The 16182-nt window shown below is 39.0% G+C and overlaps 1 protein-coding gene across 3 annotated transcripts in view; it reads right to left on the bottom strand.

The window, feature by feature from the left end:
* LOC119883293 (solute carrier organic anion transporter family member 1C1-like) overlaps nt 1–16182 on the bottom strand; it is a 34060-nt gene that overhangs the window by 14707 nt on the left and 3171 nt on the right. For all 3 annotated transcript variants that reach the window (XM_038693872.1, XM_038693873.1, XM_038693874.1), the window contains 3 exons: nt 12006–12175; nt 4313–4454; nt 147–279 (listed from right to left, as the gene is read on the bottom strand). In XM_038693872.1, coding sequence (XP_038549800.1) covers nt 147–279; nt 4313–4454; nt 12006–12101 — 371 coding nt within the window. In that variant the 5' untranslated portion in view covers nt 12102–12175. The remainder of the gene's footprint in view (nt 1–146; nt 280–4312; nt 4455–12005; nt 12176–16182) is intronic.

Below are 16182 nucleotides of genomic sequence, written 5' to 3' on the forward strand. Positions count from 1 at the left end.
TATGTTGTGTCACTGAGACGTAATCTAATTGGTTAGTGATAGTGTGTATGTTCTTCTTGTGGATGTAATTTGGCACAGTTTGTAAAGGACTGAGATGCACATGGAACCAAGAGCTCAACTACACAGTTCCTGTCCTTTGTACTTACCGTCCAATGATGAAATGAGGCAGAGCAATGATGAAGGTGCCAATGGACATCAGTACACAACCGCCTGCAATGATCTTTGGCCGATGGAGCTTGGCCCCAAAGTAGCTGACGAAAGCTATCACCAACAGGTTACCTGGGAGGATGGAGGCAGCCAGAAATAACCGAGAGAGAATGAATGCTACTGTACACTCCCACAGGATGGAGAAAGAATAGGAGTTTGAGAAGGAATGTTTTATGCACCTTTTATGTGACAATATCGGCAAATCAGCAATAGAAAAGCTAAAAATGAAATAATAAATAATAAAATAATCCAAAACAGTTACTTTCCCTATATGCCTTAGCCATTATAATATGCATTATATACCGTATATAGATGCATATCATCAATTAGTATACCCAATCATTTTGATCTGCCCATATAAGATGACTTCTGCATTTGATTCATGTGAAAAGATGAATGCTAGACTGTTGTGTTCATCCGAAGCTTGGAAGCAGATGAGGTTGTATTCTCACACGTGAGGCATTATTTTCCAAATTTTTTTTAATATCTACAGGATGTAGCAGCAAAACACGTTAGGTGGCATAAACATTAAACACTGCTGGATGGGAACATGGTAATTTCTCTGCTGTCACATATTAGTGCATTTTGTCTATGATTAGTGGCAGGGAAATTGTAAACAAGGTGGAAAACTGGCCTAGAAAGATAAGCTTCTGCCATGTTGCCTGACCTTTTTTAATTGTAAAGGTTAATTTGACGGGATGACATCAAACCCTCTAACAATCCTTTATCTGTGTGTGTGTGTGTGTGTGTGTGTGTGAGAGAGAGAGAGAGAGAGAGAGAGAGAGAGACTTTGAGAAATCAAATCAATCAAAAGTAATTATGAACTTATGTATGTATGTATGTATCCTTTATGTGTAGTTATAAGAAATTCTTAGAAATGCTTGTATCTTACATAGTATTCTACAAGTAAGCACAGCGGTTTTGTGTATTTTCCCATAGTGAAACAGGAGATCCTTGTTTCCATTAAAACTTAATTTACTCTGTTCTGTTTTTGATTGGGGTGTAATGAGTCCACAGTTCAGTTCAGACCTCAACTTTTGAATCACATTTCAGTTTCCATGTTTTTTTTTGGGAGGGGGGGGGGGGGGGGGGGGGGTCATTATTATTATCATTATTATTATTATCTTCATCATTATTATTTTTTTCCATCTTGGGTGAATTAAGGTAGTCTAACTTGCAGGCATGATCACTCACTCGTGACTGGACCAAAATAGTCATGTGACACATGCGGTTGGTAATATTTACAAAATATAAACCTACGGCTTGTCCTTACTTTAAATACAGTGTTTCACACATAGACTTAATACGCTATACACCACTACCACGGTTCTGTCCCTTGGAATTGCGACACAAGACTGTGGACTTTTGTGTCTCCGTTTCAGAATCGTTACAGCCCTACATTTAGATAATTCTATATGTGTCGTTAATTGTTTAAACTTTTTTGTTTTTGATATACATTAACAGTGAATACATGCAATGATTCATGCAGCACCCGTACAAGGACATGCACGTATACATCAGCTGGGGACAATCAGCTAAGCTCGTATGGCTGATGTGATCACCGTAAATCATCATCCATCAATAGCACTCTCTACTCTCCTTTCTCTTCTTTATTCCTCTGCTTCCCCCTTCTCTTCTCTCTCTTTGTCTTCCCTCTGCTCCGTTCTACCCTCTTGTTTCTTGCACTTTCCTTTTCTTTTTTCTTTCCTCTTCACGCTGCCCTGCTCTGCCTCTACATTACCCTGGCAACGGCCCTATAGAAAAAGCTTGTTGCCTAGGCCACATGAGAGAAACAGCTTTCACAGGAGACGGAGAGATGGAGAAATGGAGGGAGAGAGATCCAGGGTATTCAGCTCTGACTGGAGGTTACATCCTCACCTTTCCCTCCAGCAGATACACCCCAGCTCCATCAGAGTATCAGCACACTCGGCCATAATGTTCTTGAAGGTTGACATGAATTAAAGTTAAAAGTGTTAATTATTCTTCACTATTGACATGTGTCACCATTGGCTGAAACTGCCTCCCTGACAGCAAAAGAACAGAAGTAGCTTGACTGATAGTGGATGATGACTTTTATCTTGTGTGAATCCTGTCTCTTTGAGTTTCATCCTGCTTTGCAAGCTATGTATGATTTATAACCTACAAGAGACACTTGCCTTACAGAACAGGCCCAGAAACTTGTCAGGGAACAACCTAGGAACACATTTTGGCGAATGCCATCAATAATTGTTCTGTGTGAGGAACCACAGGTTACATACAGTATGTACATTAGTTGCGGTAAGAATGCGAGTATTGGAAGCCAACTCTAACAACAAGCTCTATATTTTCACAAATGAAATATTGTTTTTTGTTCGAATAATTTAAATCCAGCTTTTAATCTTTGTGACATCAGACTACGCGCGTTGTGAATCCGGTATTTCAACATGCTGTACTTGATAGTACAACCCAACAGGACACGTAGTACCTGAAAACATCTTTTTTTATTCAACAAATTGTTCGACAATGTCAATACCTGGAACTTACATTAGAGTTTCCCCCTAAAATCAGTTGTTTCATAAATCTGTCCTGTTAGAGGGTTCTTGAAGGATCAGCCAATTACCAGATGGACAGGGATTGTTTGACACTGTGTCAAAATCACATCACATCTTTCCGAGCAGCAATTTCTTGATACTCAAGAGCAAACATATACACGGATACAGATGTAGAATCTGTCATAAGTCCAAATAGGCTGATTGTCAATTTGTGTTGCATTTATGCAGGCCCCATAATAGGTGATAGTTGGACAGATTTTAGGTCTGATTCACCCTTCCCTACAACTGGGGGGGTGCTCCCAATTTGAGGCTGATCTGTACAGATTTCATCCGCATGTTTTTCACTTTCTTTGTTTTTGAGTGCAAAACATAGCACACTACTCATGGATGTATAAAGAGATCTATATACTGAGACAGGGCTCCGTTCATTCCAATGAAAATTGCTCAGTGGCACATGAAGCCAACAAAGTTTAACTTCCGTGTATAAAATACCAGGATCTTCTGCAGAGCTTCCGCATTGTGTTGCCCCACAGGATCAAGCACACTAGCATGTCCTTTAACTCCATCTGCGTCTACCATGATGGCAGTTCATTCAGTCAGTAAGCGCATCAGAGCCACCGAGCTGACTAACTTCTGGTTTAGCTCTCCCGTAACTTGAATGGAGATAAAATGATTTAATCACGCGGCTCTTCTAGACTTTTCAAATGTTATCGGACCAAATGGATCAAATTGTAATTGTGATTTCGAGTGTCATTTCACATCATGTAGTCTCTATGCGTATCATTTTAAGTGCGAATATCGTACATGAAAAAATGTCAAGTGACATAGGATAAGGAGCAACAAAATCCATGCGGGGACAAGGGTGGGGAGAATTGATGTGTCAACATTGGCTTATATTGATTTGCGTACATAATTTAACTTACATAATGTATCACATGTATGCAAAGTTACTTAATTTACATATAAAATGTAACTTAAATTACGCTTGTATGTAACTTAGCATACATGCCTGTTGGCCGGTTAAGAGAGTTAAGAGAACTGTGAATCACAGCAACCAGGTCATAAATCATAAAGTCATACATGTGCACAAAAAGTATTAGACTGTTGGGTCCAGTAGTATGTGAGATTAAGTGGGGACAGATTCACACACACACACACACACGACAGAAAGCACGACTTCAAGCTTACTGGTGGAGATAATTATTTTGGTATTGCTTGCTTTCAGCTGCCTCACATGTCAATTAAAAGCTGGTAAATGCCAGCTGATTCCCATCAGGGGCGGGGTTAAATTAGCAGTATAAGTTATTGCATAACGAAATCTTGCAAATTGTAGAGTCCAGCTGTCCACAGCAAAAATAAAGCTTGGAGCGTGTTATGTCCCTGCTCGACATCATGACTCACCACACACGCACACACTGGAAACCTGATGAATCCTTTATCTGTAGCTTGAATACCTCAGTGACCCATTCATATTTCCATCCCAAAGACAGAAAAAGAGAACGGAGTGGAGTCCAGGACAAGGAGGCTGCTAACAGAACAACAAAATAACAGCAGTGACTGGCAAGCCTACTCACCTATCTCGAAGCTCCCGTCAATGACACCTATTAGGTAACTGGGGATGTCAAAGCGCCTCTCCATCTGAGTTATTGTGCTCTTCATGTAGCTCCCCGACAGAGCTTTCGCAAAATAGGCAAAGGACAAAGCTGCCAGAAACATCTGGGAAAAGAGAATGAGATAAAAAAAAGGGGAAAGAAAGAAACAAAGAAAGTGATTTTACATGAATATGCGCAGGACCATGAAAATAAGCAAATACAGTGCTTTAACCTAATTACCACCAATAGTAATCTACTTAATTGTGTGATGAACTCCTCCGAGAATGGACAAAAAAAGAAGCACCCGTGTGATATCACTATGCTACGATGCATGAACTCCCCTCATTAACCTACTTTCACGGGTCCGATGTTCACTAATTAACAACAGTGCCAACATCACAGGAATAATATTGTTTAGATGAGTGAAGGGGGATAGAATGGGAGGAGCGTGGGAGGAGAGGGCAGAAAATTAACACAAAGTATATGTCAGATAGCACGAACTGTCAACAACAATTAGGGAATAATTGTCTTACATAGGAATAAAAGACAAATAGAGAGCCAGCTAGACAAATGGATGCTTTTATGGATAAAAGAGAGAAAGTAAATCATGTAAGAAGGACTAGCACAGAGCTGGAAGAAGTTCTTTATAATAAAGTCTAAACCATGCATGAAAGAAAATAGGAAAAGTGAAAGGCAGTTCAAACCTGCAGAGAATCACCATGGATAATGTTTTCATCTTGATTATTTTCATTGGTGCTATAATGAGAAGAGTGGCGACCCACCTCTAACAGTGACTGAGCTCAGATCAACAAATCTCACTAAAGGCAATTTATTACATATAACAGATTCATTGATGGCAGAGGTCCAAAATCCCAGACAAATCTTATTATCATCAAAGTAGTCAAGAGCTTGGCTATTTTGTTTCAGAAATGTCAATTCCTCATATAAAATGAAATTAGACAAAAAACAAATAAAATGACAAAATGGGTTGACTTGTAACATGATAAGATGGATACAGCCGCCTCAGTTACTATCCACACCACATCCAACACAGGTGAAACAGTAAATAATTGAGATATATTTGAGTGGAAATGTTCCAAAGTATTGCTTTTTGCCCCACAACTTAAATTCTTTCAAACTTAACTTAATATTTTTAAGGCCATTAGCTTATTAAGATCAACATTTGGCTCTTGTGACGTACTTGAACAAACACAATGCAATCATTGTCAGTCAATTGTTTTCAGTTGTACTTTAAATTACAGTGATCTGCTCATTCTGTTGCATAGATCAGTGGTTCCCGAACTGGGACCACAGTAGACAAAGATTCTTAGAGCAGTTCACAATTATCTAAAGCTTTGCAAACAATTCAAGTACCAACAGGACGCAACAATAATAAGTACTTTGTGATTGCTGGGCACAATGCCAGAGCCAGCCACAGTTCCCATGCTTCCTTCAGATTTTGTGGAATAAAGAAAGTTATTGCCTTGAGGTGGTGATCTTGTAAATATATAAATCATTTTGGATTCAAGAATAAAAGACAGTGGACCCCTCTGGATTACATAAGGAAATAAAATAGTTAATTTCCCGTCTATATCTGCTGAATAATTTATGACTGTGTTGTATTGGGATGTTAATGTTTTGGTACGTAATATTTACTGAGCCAAAGAAACCTAATGTATCATTAAATAAGCTTTCTACTTGAAATGTTGTTTACCTCTGTGAAAGACACTACTGTACTGAGCAGTCAGGTCAAGGAACTGATTAGACTGAAGTATACTAGTCGCTGTGTGTCTGTGTGTTAAACCCAGTTTCCTGTAAAATATGTCAGAAATGAAATCAATTTTTTTTCCCGATCCAGCTAATTTGTTTTGGGTTTTTTTTTAAAGCAGTTTGAGGCTTGATTTGTTAAATCTTGATGAAGTTATCCTGGGTAACAGTCACAGACTGTATAAAACAAGGTAACAGTGCACTCTTATTTTAAAATAAAGGTAAAATGAGTGAAGAGTTGAAACCATGATCAGCATTCATCTGATTGGCTGAGTGCTGATCATATGATTTCAGTTGCATGAGGTACGTGTGTTGGGAAGCCTCCCAGCATGCACTAGGGCAATTGATTAATTCAAGTCATTCATAAGTCTCATTTTATGTGTTTCTGCGTTGTTCTCCATTGTGATCTAAAATGTTTCCACACTGTTAAATAGCTAGATATTACAAGTGAATGTGGTGAGATTACGAGTTGCAAGTTGTGGGGTTCTCCCCAGTGAAAATGCAAGAGACTTTTAAGTGATAACCATAAGCCTGCCATGAAAATTCATACTTTCTAAAATCTCTTAATGAGCAGCTTTAATTACACTCTTCAGCAAAGTTAGTTATGCAGTAAATCATTTTTTACATTTTAGTGTTCAAATTAAGATTTTAATGTCAAGTACAATGCCATAAGTTCTGGTCAACTGGTCTTTTAACATTCAGAATATTTTAGTTGAGTTTATGTTTTCTTTTTACTCACTGTATCTAAGACTATATTTGGTTTGCTTCTTTATTAGTTTATAAAACTTTTATTTGGTGTTGTATTTTATCATGTATAAGTAAAGGTGACTCTTTGTTATGAAAATGAAATTGTGTATGTGGTATCTGTCAATAAGCCAGCACCTTTGCAGGTTAGGGTGTAAGGACTTGTTGATCTGACAACTTCAGCAACAACAGCTTCAAAGACCCCAGAAATCTAGACGTCACTTCAAAAATAGTCAACATTTTAATCTGGATAACTCAGTTATCCACATACGAAGAACGGGGCCCAGGAGTGATTGAATAGTCTAATCTAATTTAGAGTCACATGTTTCCCTTTGCTTGCCTATAGGAGCAAATCACCAAAAGGTATTTATTCTATGTCTTTTGTGACCATTTCACCGGTCCGATGAAAGAAAAAAATTTAATCTGCAGAGTGTGCTGGCCAATCATTTTACTCCAAGCTTCCATTTTTTTATTTAGGTATTTAATTTCTAACAATGTCGGAAAAGGTAATCTGTATAAGCATAAAGGTATTTGAGTATAAAGAAATATTTATCAACATGCTTATTTACTGTTTGCAACAAGGTGCTCTAACAACACACACAGAGACACACAGGGGCTACCATAACAATCCTGGCATAACATCATAAGAGTTGGGACATGCCAATCCAAAGAAATCAATTATGTTTATGTTTTTTTTGCCCCTATTGAACTTGTAAGGCTAACAAACTGTAGAGACCAATTACACCATAGCTGCATGAATAGTTTGTAGGCTGAAGAACAACTCCTTTATATTTTTAAAAAAGTATAAAATGGGCAAGTTTCTGGGGAACCCAGAAAAATTTACATTGTAAATGAAAAATTACTGTACAGGCTTATGTGTTCTGTGTGCTCAGGTGAGAGCCACCTCTCTGTCTTTTCCTTGTGCTTCTTTATTTCTCTCACTCCTCCTCAAAGACTCTCTTACCCACTTCATTTAACTGCTCGCTCCTTTGTTGCCAATGTGCCTCCAGTGATAGACATAAGATAAACAACCTCTTTTAATTTTAATGCAAAATTATTATATTACTGAATTGTCTGTCTTAAATGTAAGCAACAATTTTGTGTTGTCATCACTACGAGGTTGACAGGCATCCAGCGGAGACTGATCCCTAAAGAGAGAGGAGGGACATACAGCAAACCTTGCCGCCAAGTATGTGTCCCTGTATCACAACCTGAGGGACAGTGAATGATTCTATTGCACTTAATGTTCACGCATGGCAGGTTTAAGTTTATGTTGGTCTGTGTTTGTTATTTTTGTAATGTATTACTGCTAAATTAAAGGGTTTTCATTGGATTAATCTTGTTATGTCATATTTAAATGTAAACTTATTTGATTTTGTGGCAAACTGCTTTGGCTACATTATAAAGATAAAACATTCATGCCAATAAAGCATGCTGAACTGAGCTGAACTGAAATGAGTTTCACACTAAGACTATTTGAAAATTTAAACAAAGCCATCTCCTGACCTGCGACCTGCTTTTGATTTTAGCTTGCTGGTGTCACCAGCCTAATGTGCTTAGACTAACACAGGAGTCTACTACACACACACACACACACACACACACACACACACACACACACACAAACAAACAGTTTTCTATTATTTGTTAAAGAGTGATGTCCAAAAGTATAGAAATTAATTTATTAAATGATACATAAGATCATTAGAACATGTTTTGAGTGTTCTGAGATGTTATTTGAAGTAAGAAATGAATGAGAAATAAGAAAAAAAAACACTGGGATATTTGCAGCACTAAAGTTCTAATCTCATTGGTAGAATTAACAAGGAGCAGAGAATAACATTGAGTACAGGATTAAAGTCGAAACGGGCTGAGCCATGTCCCACCCAGCCAGTCAGGAAACCAAACAATTCTGAGAATAAATAAAAGTCTGTATTATGATAAGCTGCTCAAACACCATTGTCTCACATCACTTTCATGTGGGAAAAAAGAAAACAAGAGTGTCAGATCTCATTTAGGGCTTTACTAACTCTTGTCTGTTGTTGGCAGAAGACAAGCATTCAGGCAATTGGACTTATTAAAAGGTTGTTTGAGGTGGCAGAGAGAAGAGAAAGAAGAGAAAGAAGTCTGAAGTAGTCTATTCACATCAAGTTCTGCCTTATTTTTCTTCAGAATGAAACGCTGATAACCATTGTGACATTTTCACTATGGCAACAAGAGGACACAGGAGTAACATTATTGAACAATAAAGCCTAAGTGTGCTCGACTTGAGAGTCTTTATCTCTACACGCCTTTTACTCTTTAAGAACACAAGGAAATCAAACTTGTTTTTTATTATCTTCAATTTTCACAGTTATACAGTACATGACACAAAGGCTGTTTAAAAACACCTGCAGAGACATTGTGTATTAATTGTAAAGATCCACTTCAAAATGGTTGTTTTAGAAAATGTTGACCTTAATTGAGTTTTTTTGGTGAATATGCTTTACAGTCCCACATGCACCATCTATGCAGTATCAACTGTTGCTGTAGCTTAGTTACAAAGAAGCTCTAAACATAGATTTAAAGATTTTCCAGCAGTATATGTCAGGAAAATTATTTGAGACATTGCAATGGCCCAACAGATTTCATGAAGTTCTGCTGATGAAGATTATGTGATTTGATCCACAGCTCCAGAACAGCTACTAAATGTACAGGTGCTGGTCATATAAATAGAATATCATCAAAAAGTTGATTCATTCAAAATGTGAAACTTGGATATTATATTCATTCATTACACACAGACTGATATATTTCAAATGTTTATTTCATTTAATTGTGATGGAATTGTGGTGAAAATCTCAAATTCAGTATCTCTGAAAATTAGAATATTACTTATTACCAATACAAAAGTAGATTTTTAGAAATGTTGGCCAACTGAAAAGTATGAACATGAAAAGTATGAGCATGTACAGCACTCAATATTTGGGGCTCCTTTTGCCTGAATTACTGCAGCAATGCGGCATGGCATGGAGTCGATCAGTCTGTGGCACTGCTCAGGTGTTATGAGAGCCCAGGTTGCTCTGATAGTGGCCTTCAGCTCTTCTGCATTGTTGGGTCTGGCGTATCGCATCATCCTCTTCACAATACCCCAAAGATTTTCTATAGGGTTAAGGTCAGGCGAGTTTGCTGGCCAATTAAGAACAGGGATACCATGGTCCTTAAACCAGGTACTGGTAGCTTTGGCACTGTATGCAGGTGCCAAGTCCTGTTGGAAAATGAAATCTGCATCTCCATAAAGTTGGTCAGCAGCAGGAAGCATGAAGTGCTCTAAAACTTCCTGGTAGACGGCTGCGTTGACTTTGGACCTCAGAAAACACAGTGGACCAACACCAGCAGATGACATGGCACCCCAAACCATCACTGACTGTGGAAACTTTACACTGGACTTCAAGCAATGTGGATTCTGTGCCTCTCCTCTCTTCCTCCAGACTCTGGGACCTTGATTTCCAAAGGAAATGCAAAATTTACTTTCATCAGAGAACATAACTTTGGACCACTCAGCAGCAGTCCAGTTCTTTTTGTCTTTGCGAGACGCTTCTGTTCAAGAGTGGCTTGACACAAGGAATGCTACAGCTGAAACTCATGTCTTGCATACGTCTGTGCATGGTGGTTCTTGAAGCACTGACTCCAGCTGCAGTCCACTCTTTGTGAATCTCCCCCACTTTTTGAATGGGTTTTGTTTCACAATCCTCTCCAGGGTGCGGTTATCCCTATTGCTTGTCCACTTTTTTCTTCCACATCTTTTCCTTCCCTTCGCCTCTCTATTAATGTGCTTGGACACAGAGCTCTGTGAACAGCCAGCCTCTTTAGCAATGACCTTTTGTGTCTTGCCCTCCTTGTGCAAGGTGTCAATGGTCGTCTTTTGGACAGCTGTCAAGTCAGCAGTCTTCCCCATGATTGTGTAGCCTATGGAACTAGACTGAGAGACCATTTAAAGGCCTTTGCAGGTGTTTAGAGTTAATTAGCTGATTAGAGTGTGGCACCAGGTGTCTTCAATATCAAACCTTTTCACAATATTCTAATATTCTGAGATACTGATACTGTTATGATCATCAAAATTAAAAGGAATGAACACTTGAAATATATCAGTCTTTGTGGAATGAATGTATACATTATACAAGTTTCCCTTTTTGAATGGAATTACTGAAATAAATCAACTTTTTGATGATATTCTAATTATATGACCAGCACCTGTACCTCGGTAAGTCAACCGATGTTTCTTAAGGTTAAGAATGCACTTTGAAACTTAACTTTTAAGCCAATATGGATGAAAAGTCCTTGAAGTGCTAAGAACATGACTAATGAGCAAACTCCATCTGCTGTTTATGATCATGTGATATGATTGAAAGATCCAGAACAGCAACGACCTCTCACCTTGAAGTGTGATTTTTTTTTTGTCAACTGCTTTTCCAAAGTTTAGTCAACTTTAAAACTCAGGCTTTGTTATGGTTTTGACAAAGAAGGAGAGTTAATCTGTTGAGCTTTGTTTTGTGAGCTAAAGGAAAATAGATTCATTACAATATCGTACAGCCTTGCTTTCTCCCAAATTAATTCTGGGATTAATGCTAATAGACAGGTTTCCCATTTAACAAACAATCACGCAGCAGCGGAGGTAGAACACCTACTAGCACAAAATCATGACAGCTTATGTTCAAACATTTCCTGTATTTAGAAATAAAGCAACATCTAGGAAATCAGTAAAAATGTTAGCACATACGTTAAGAGCACAGAAGTCCCCCCCACCACCACCACCACCACTACCACCAAAGAAACTATGACACTATGACGCCACTACATTGTATTGATGAATATAAATTAGAAGCATGATGCATTTCCTTTGGTATGCTTCTAATGCCTGTTTATTAAGACAAAGAGGTCACATGTTAAAATATATGGTACCCCTCACACGTCATCCTTGTGGAAGTGGCTTGTTGGACTGTTGCTGTAATTTGGTTATTTAGTTAGTACTGGTCTTCACATACACACGCAGGCATACATACTAAAAGAGCATGTGACCCCACCCCAACACACACACACACACACACACACATACACACCTACCATCGACAAAAGATATAGGTGGCAGCTAGCTCCTTCATTCTAAACATATTAGTTTGTGTACCTTCAGGCTGGCGCAGGGAGAGGAGCGCGGTTCTCTGGCCGCTGCATCACTGCGTCCGTTCACCTGTGTGCGTCCTTGCTCGGCTCCCACCTCCATCCTCTAGAAATGTCTCAGAGTCTCCTTAGCAGTCTCCCACGTAATGCAAATTCTTGGCACTGATGCATGCAACCCTGCAAATGGATAATTCAGGCATGTGACCCACTTCTCATCCTCAGCGCAAAAAACAGAAACATGTCTGAGGCAAAGGGGAGACCGACACACAAACACACAAACACAAACAACAGTCCCTGTATTTGTTCTAGAGATCTTAAGACTTGAATCACAACTAAAAAGTCAACATTGTAATGGCACAGTTGACATGTGCACTTTTTCAGAACATAAGCTTTTCATTTCCAGCTATTTTGAGTCACAGTATCAAAAACTCTGAGCTCAACACTTCTGTATATCACAACTGCATACTTGTATTGTTCATCCAGTAACTGGCATCATGTGAGCAAATACAAAGAAGCATAAACACGGGTTTTGAAGTGTATTAAAGCCAACTCTTAATACACCAAAATCATATATAAACCACTTGAAAGGAAATTTTAATTTAATTGCTATAAGATTGATATGGTGAACTTCAGTTGCTTTTGAAGCCAGAGCTCACTGTCAGTGTGGAAAGGTTTTGTGAGTAGTCTATACACGTGTGAAGAATCTATTGGATATTGGTTCAAAACAAGACACTAGGCTTACAGAATCAGAAGAATCAGAATCAGAAGGAGCTTTATTGCCAAGTAGTGTTTTACACATATGAGGAATTTGCTGTGGTGATAAGGTGCTACACGTAGACAAACATACAGTCAACATAAATAAAGATATATAAATATGGAATTGAAGAACAACGTTGCAGATATATACATGTGCATTATTCTGGGTCTGTGCCATGCAGAAGTAACGTAACGGAAGAGAATATTGTGTACATATAAATACATAAACTGACAACATAAAAATATACAACAACAAAGATCAACAATCAACAACAAATATGTGCAACGTGCCAGGTCTGAGCCCGACACGAGATGAAACGGTATTTACATGTGCAGAGACATTTGTATCGTTTGCAAGGGGGGAGTGTCAGTGGGGGACCCGGGCCTTGTTAATGAGGCTAGCTGCAGACAGGAAGAAACTGTTTTTGTGGCGAGAGGTTTTGGTCCTGATGGACCACAGCCTCCTGCCAGAGGGGAGAGTCTGAAACAGTTTGTGTCCGGGGTGGGAGGAGTCAGCTGTAATCTTCCCACTTGAGGTCCTGGGAGATGAAGGTTCCCAGGAAGCGGAAGGAGTCCACAGTGGTGACTGAGGAGTCACACAGGATGATGGGGGAGGGTGGAGCTGTGCTCTTTCTGAAGTCCACGACCATCTCCACTGTCTTCTGAGCGTTGAGCTCCAGACTGTTCTGGCTGCACCAGGTCACCAGATGGTCGAACTCCCACTCGTCCCCACCTGAGATGAGCCCAATGAGGGTGGTGTCGTCCGCAAACTTCAGGAGCTTGACAGACTGGTGACTGGAGGTGCAGCTGTTGGTATACAGGGAGAAGAGAAGGGGGGAAAGAACGCAGCCTTGAGGGGAAGGAACCAATGCTGATGGTCCTGGAGTCAGAGACATGTTTTCCCAGCTTCACGTGCTGCTTCCTGTCTGTCAGGAAGTCTGTGATCCACCTGCAGGTGGAGTCACCTAAGTCACATTGGTATTTGGAGGTATTACAATCTAAGGGGAGACTGTTTCTAAATCTAAGATTGAAGTAGGACATGGTATCTCTTGTTCTTGGCTTTTTTGACAATGACTTGGTCCTATCTACCCAGCCAACGTCATGCATGCGCAAAGGGAAAGACAGAGGTCATTCTGTTTCTATGTCTGCAAGTGACCTGAATGTGATGTGTATGAGCCATACCTCACCTTTATCAACACTGAGCCCCCTAAGGAAAATTCCTTCACAACACCATCAGCTGAGCTCTACTGACATCATGGTGAACAGAGTGACTCAAACTAATAAAGAAGACATCACGTAAAACCCTCACATATGCTAAACATTCAGTAGTCTTATGGCTCCTGTGTGAAGTAGGAGTTGCTGTTGTTTGAATTGTGTTAGATTGTTATGTTAATATGCTCCCAATCCATGAAGTCTGGAAAGAAGCCTCTGTGTTTTCAGATCTGATTCCCTTTATTGCTGCCGCATTTGTCTCAATGACATTTAGGTTCACTACGATGGAGGGATAATTGGGTCAGAATAAAAACTAAAAGTCTAAAACTAAAAGTCTAAATCAAAAATGCATTTGGTATTTAGGATTGGGCTTTAGTATTTAGAATTGGGCATTTGGCCATTTAGGATTGGACATTTTGGCATTTAGGATTGGGCATTTGGGCGTTTCAGCTTTTAGGACTGGGCATTTGGGCATTTAGGAAGGGGCATTTGAGCATTTAGGATTGGGCATTTGGGATTTAGGATTGAGGTGTGTATGTAAAATAAGGGGGCATGGCCCAAAGACTAAAGGCTAGGTTTGTAATGGTGTGTTGTGCAGAGGCACCTTGTGGTAGAGCACACTGCAATGAAACCAAACAGAGCGAGTGAGTAGGGCTGGAGGGAGGACTATACTTAATAATGTGATAACTTCAACTTCATGAAAGCGTTGTTACATTTCTGTGGCCTATCCTAAATGCCTTAATGTCTGATTCTAAATGCCAAAATTCCCAATCCTAAATGCTCAAATGCCCAATTATAAATACTAAATGCCCAATCCTAAATATTAAATGCATTTTGATTATGACATTTAGTTTTTGATTGAGACTTTTAGTTTCAAACTTTTAGTTTTAATTCTGACCCAATAATCCCTCCATACAATAATCCCTTGGAAAGCAATTTTATTTTTTTTGTGAAAGCAAAATCAACACTCCCTCATCCCTTCTCTGTAAAAGCCTTCCCCTTTATATCATTTGTCAGATGTCCTTTAGATTAAGTTTTGTTTTGTTAGATTTACGCAGACTGTTTTGTTCCATTCATTCAAAATTTGGGTTAAAACAGTAAATGCAAGTCACTGTTGTCTAATAAAAAGGCTTTTGGCAACAGAACTGATTATAACCTATTAACCACCGGAAAGTTTTTTCCTGTGAAGCAGCAGCAGAAAGTGTTAAGTTAGTCACTGAGATCGCTCGCTGATCAATAGAAGTTGCAGGCAGTATAGATTTGGACATTTGTAAATTGTTTGTGACGGATCAGTTTGAACATAGCGGTCTTACAAATCATGGTGTTGGAAAGTGGATCAAACATTTGTGGGGGTTCAAACGAATACTACTAAAAAGGCAACAGTAAAGTCCAAACAACAATGACTACATTATGCAAGGGAAGTATTCACTTTCCAATCATTCTAATCTATTCAATTGTGTACATATGGTGGCAAATGGAATTAACTAAAAGCTGATGTTACCTGCTTCTTTTCATCTCTTTTCAACTATTCCTTCATTTCTTCCTTACTGTCCTCCTTCTATCCCTTTCTATGAATTCATTCTTTCTAACTCCTGACATTAGTCTTGCTTATTTCACGTATTGCCTTCTTCTCCCCCTTAGTCCATATCCAGTAGTCATGTGAAACAGTGAATGTCACTGCTCCAGGGGACGAGGCTAGCCAATGCAATGCAGCAAACAAAACTAACACAATACCATCATCATTCCTGTCAGTGATACTGGCACTGGTGCCACATGCAATACATTTGCATTCCTCCCTGAATTATGTTTTCTGTCTTGACGATCCGAGCAGACTGAAGGAGCTGGTTAATCGGAACAGGTCTGACCTACTTTCAAGGAATTAGACCAACAGCAGCTTTAAGTAGGCCAATATGAGAAAAAAAACATTTGTTCTGGCACTTTTTCTTTCTTGTGTACTACCAGTGTTTATCCTCACTTGGGTTGCTTTTTTTCATTCCTACAAACACTGTGCCGTAGTCGGTACCGCATAAAACAACATCTGTCACTGCTATGTAGTGTCTGGTAAAAAAGACTTCTTTATTAAGTCTCAAACATAGTTACCACAGCAGGGATGGAAGTGGATCATTTCAGCCACTAGACTGTCTAGCATCACTACAATCACTTACTATATATATGTATAGATAATGAAATATTCAAATATATAGTATATGTCTATG

This window comes from Micropterus salmoides, unplaced genomic scaffold, assembly GCF_014851395.1.
Source record: "Micropterus salmoides isolate LMB-PRFRI ecotype aquatic unplaced genomic scaffold, ASM1485139v1 Ms_hic_scaffold_3, whole genome shotgun sequence".
NCBI classification, from domain to species: Eukaryota; Metazoa; Chordata; class Actinopteri; order Centrarchiformes; family Centrarchidae; genus Micropterus; species Micropterus salmoides.